The sequence below is a fragment of the Barbus barbus genome, assembly GCF_936440315.1.
Source record: "Barbus barbus genome assembly, chromosome: 1".
Classification (NCBI taxonomy): Eukaryota; Metazoa; Chordata; class Actinopteri; order Cypriniformes; family Cyprinidae; genus Barbus; species Barbus barbus.
The window spans coordinates 37,211,397-37,215,920 of record NC_136729.1 but is presented as its reverse complement, the minus strand read 5'-3'; the positions used below and the strand labels follow the sequence as shown (position 1 = coordinate 37,215,920).

General features: G+C 40.9%; 1 protein-coding gene across 1 annotated transcript; it reads right to left on the bottom strand.

Moving 5' to 3' along the window:
- Nucleotides 1-1,446: 1,446 nt before the first annotated feature.
- Nucleotides 1,447-3,698, bottom strand: LOC306869592 (uncharacterized protein). The gene is made up of 3 exons (XM_079416383.1): nt 3,040-3,698; nt 2,810-2,945; nt 1,447-2,380 (listed from the first exon to the last, which is right to left on the bottom strand). Exons 1-3 carry the CDS (start codon nt 3,633-3,635, stop codon nt 1,628-1,630), a joined length of 1,485 nt encoding a protein of 494 aa, XP_079272509.1. The 5' UTR covers nt 3,636-3,698; the 3' UTR covers nt 1,447-1,627.
- Nucleotides 3,699-4,524: the final 826 nt, after the last annotated feature.

Below are 4,524 nucleotides of genomic sequence, written 5' to 3'. Positions count from 1 at the left end.
ATGTACCAGTAGCTGCAAAATAGAACCTCTGTTTAATAAATTTTAAAAATTATGAGTGTATTTTAACACGTATTTTATCACAATTTCACAGGGTGTAAAACCAGGTCCAGTTGGGAAGATGGTGGTTGTTAAGCCTGTGCAGGGTCGGATGGGTAAAGGAGGATTACGGTAAATAAATATTAACTTAACAATTATTTTCATGAGTTGTTTCCCCCATTGTTATGTCAAATTATGTACCTCTTTATGATATTTTTTATTAAAAGGAGCACCCTCTACAGAGGAATGACTGGCCCTCTTCCTGACCTGTCGGTACTTCGTGTGGCTGAGGTGTACAGCGGCCTAGATCCACTGGATATGCCCCTGGTGACAACAATGGGGATGAGCATTGACAAGCCCCTTGTGGATTCTGAATTTGGACTGGTACAGATGGGTAGTGTGATCTCCTATCAGCAGCCGAAACTTCTAACACAATGCACAGAGCTGCATAAGAATGCCCCGGGTCCTCCATGTCTTCCCCTTATTACTCATCAGCTGTCACCAACAGAATGTGTGTGGGTATGCACAGAGGAAGAACACTTGCATATACAAAGTGTGCAGCTATCTATTGAGATGGCTCACAAAATTGAATTGTCGACACGGGGTCAGAGCAAAGATCCAGAGTGGCACGTGCTGCGGCGAATGAGGATAACCTCCTCAAGGTTTAGGGAAGTTTCCCATGTTAGAGGTTACAGTAGTGCTGAGCATCTTGCAGAGCGAATTATCAGGGGCACCAGACAAACTGCGGAAATGAGGAGAGGTTCAGAAATGGAGTTTCAGGCAGCAAAAGAATATGCCCAGTACAACAATGTCAATTACTCACCTTGTGGACTTGTGGTTCACCCACAGGCTCCATGGCTAGGGCCCTCACCGGATGGCCTTGTTTATGATCCCAATGCAACACCCGCTTACGGTTTGGTTGAAATTAAATGTCCAAATGCTAAAAGTTACATTGACTGCAAGTACTTGCACATGTCAAATGGTGCTTTTAAACTAAAGAAAAGCCATGCCTATTTTTGGCAAATACAAGGCCAGCTTTTAATTACTGGACTTCAGTGGTGTGACCTTTTTGTCTGGGCAGAGGAAGATTTCTTTGTGCAGCGACTGCACTCAGACAAAGAAGTTCAAGAAACAATCAGGCAGAAGTGTGATCATTTCTACTTCAGCATTTACATGACAAAGTATCTCTCAATGAGACGATCACAACTGATTGGCAGGTAAAGAAATCATAATCTGATTCATTATGTATTTTATTAGGACTATGAATTTGACTTCTCATTTACGTTACATTTACCACTCGCACCTACAGTATATATATTTAGCCTGGAACTGATTGATAAATGATATGATCTGGGATAAAATGTGTCTTCAAGCTTGTTGCTTTAAAAAAACAAAAACAAAAAAACAGTTGAATAAGTAATGTCAGATTTATTCATGGACTTTATACAATATGGCATCATTTTACAATAAAAATCATTGTTTATAATGTTGTGTGAGATCACATCTGTTGTCACTGTATGAGAATTTATTCAGAGATAAATAATACTTACATTTAAAAGTTGTAGGTTTCTGTAATGTAAACTTGTCAGCACTACTTGGCCCATGCTGTGACAAGATGTTTATTTTGATAATTGCTAAGCAGGCAAGCAACGGCAAAAATTTCATTAATGCTTCCAGCAATTGACAAAGGAATAACAGAATCAAAAAGTTTATTCTCCTTTACCCTTCGGATGACTCGCTCAACGTGCACTCTTACACGAGCAATTTTCTGTGTTTGGAGGACACTGGGTGCTGGCATCTGGCTTTTTTTGTTGAGAAAAGGTGGACAGTACACTTTACACTTCACACAGTCAGTGATCAGGAAACCTTTATCAACCATCACGGCCATGTCATCAGTTAAAAGGTCAGCCAACCCTGACCGCCTAAAGAGTTCTTTATCACTTATTGACCCCTCATAGAGTGAAGAGATGAAGGTCACTGGACCATGAGGGGCGATCCCGATAAGTCCTTTCATTGTACAGTGAGATTTGTACTTCGAAAACATCTCACTTTGGAGGAGAGGTGAGGATGGCGTCTGGCACTTGAGCTCTGTACAGTCAACAATTATCTGAGTATCGGAGAAGTCTTTGAAATCATCAGGAAGGCGAGCTTTAACGTCTTCAGGCTCAATCCAGATAGCCACCGAGCCCAAGAGTGTGTACAGGTAGTTGGTCCACGAACAGATAATGCGGCTTACAGTAGAGATGTGAATGTTGAAACGGTTTGCCAAGTCCTGCTCCTTTAAACCAACGGACAAGTACATTAGGAAAAGGACTAGCTCATCGATGGGTTGCAATGATTGTCTCTGGTGAGAAAACACACACACACACACAAACATCATTAAACCTAATGTAACCTCTCTAGTCTAATAGATAAAAGGATGTGCAATTATCATTACTGCTGTTGGTCTATAATTAAAAATACAACAGCAATAATGCAAAACAGCAAAAACTAACGACCCCCCCCCCCAACTCAAATCTATAAATTAATATGGATTCAAGTTAGAAAATATTCAATCTAATATCAGAATGTTGAGGTAAATGCAGTCAATGTCATTTTCATCTCTCACATTAATTTGAAGGTTTGCTTTGAAAAACCACCATAATAAATCAAATAAACTAAAGAATATTTATTTATATTTGCAGAAAAATATTATTATTAATGATTATCATTAATGACAACTGCAACAACATTAATGACAACATTATTATTAATGACAACTGCAAAAACCAACCGTGTGTGTGGGACGGACAGATGTTATTGCTTCATTCAATTTTTCAGCAGCTTTGGCCCTCGACGCACGAACCATTTTATGCACCGATGGTTCAACCAATCTCCAAAACAGCATAAGGTTATGGTAACTGGGAAATCTATGGGAACGGAACAGAAAGAGTACACAACGTTACAGTATGGTCACGTATGGTCCAAATTACTAATGTCAGGGGTATCTTGTTCGCATCTTACCGTGTATAGAATCGAATGTCGTCGTCAGAGTGGGCGAATCTTTGTAATCCAAATTTACAGCTAATTTTCAGCTCCTGTATCGCTTTCTTTAATGAGTCATTTTCTTCTTTTAAATTCGTGTTTTCGTCGATTAACGAGTCAATGAAAGCGGGTTCTGGGACAGATGAATAGTCATGATCAGCAGCAGGAGTGCAGTCCATATGTTGCCCATCTTCTGCTGATGCCAGCTCAGGCTGAAGTTTGCTTACTCTGTCCCAAACGCTCAGTCTTGGTGATGGGATGGAGTAATCATTCCACTGGAACAATACCGGGACAGCTCCTTTCTTTAGTTGCCTTTTCCCCTCCGGTGTTTTCGGCTGAATGATCTGCTCCGGTGTGAAGTGCAAACTACAGACTTTGCTGTGTCCTGTGACAATGAACTCATCACGACGAATATTCACCAGCCACCGCTTTCTGAGTTCAACATCGCTGGGAAATCCATGGTAACTTAAAACGCCGTTGAATTTAGATGATGACGTGCATGTGGGAACACAACAATGTTCATGATATTTTCTCTGTTGCCTCTGGAAAAAAACTCTATCTTTTTTAAGGCTCATTTTCCGCTGTTTACGCCGCGGGCGCCGCCATATTTCGCCAAACAGGAAAAGAGTGGGCCGTATTTACCCGTTGCGGATATGACGTCAGGTTGCTATGTGCAAGGAGCCTATATGTTTTGAGGTATATGGTCCAGATGACAGCACACAAATGAGAGTCATATATGGCTTGGCTATGGCACACCATGGAATGTGTTAACTTATGGTTAACATTTGGCTTTTATTTGGAAAAACGCATATAAACTGCTATAGTCGGGTATCAGGTTATTTGGCAGTCATCTCTCAACCCATTCAACAATGCTATTGGTTGCTTTGTGTCTTCCTTTATTCCTATTGGTGGATTACTGAAATGTTGAACATGTATCCGTTATTTCCCACTCCGCTTCCTCTTTCAACCGCCGTTAAAAAAGAAGAAGATGATGAAAAAGCTCCCTATTTACAACAACAACCTTTGCCCAGACACATATTATTCAGGTAAGTGCAGTTTTAAATGTGTTCTAGGGGTGTAATGGTTCACTTATTCGTACAGAAAATTGTACCTAACAAATACAGTGTCATTTTAACCACTGCACGTGCGGAAGTTAATCCGTTTCAGTTCATATTCGTTAATAAATCCCCACTATACATTATTACTAGTGTCACGGTTCACTCATTCATTGTTTCCTCCTTGTCCCGTGTATTGTCATGTGTGTGCGTGTAGTACTTGTGTGTGGGCGTGGCCGAGCCATCACCATTCACTACACTCAGCTGAGCCTCGTTAGCAGCACCAGCTGCAGCTCCTTAACTCACCCATAAAGACTCACCAGTTTCTCCTCTCCTTTGTCAGATCATTGTGGATGTCTTCATGTGCTGTTTCAGTTCCTGTTCCTGTTCCTACTCGTCCAGTTCGCTG

Excerpts from the sequence above, each read along its gene's own strand:
- LOC306869592 (XM_079416383.1), bottom strand. The coding sequence starts at position 3,635 with ATGAGCCTTAAAAAAGATAGAGTTTTTTTCCAGAGGCAACAGAGAAAA. Across the intron at positions 2,946-3,039 it reads GACATTCGATTCTATACACG|ATTTCCCAGTTACCATAACC; the intron begins GTAAGATGCGAA and ends CCGTTCCCATAG. Across the intron at positions 2,381-2,809 it reads CTGTCCGTCCCACACACACG|AGACAATCATTGCAACCCAT; the intron begins GTTGGTTTTTGC and ends TTTTCTCACCAG.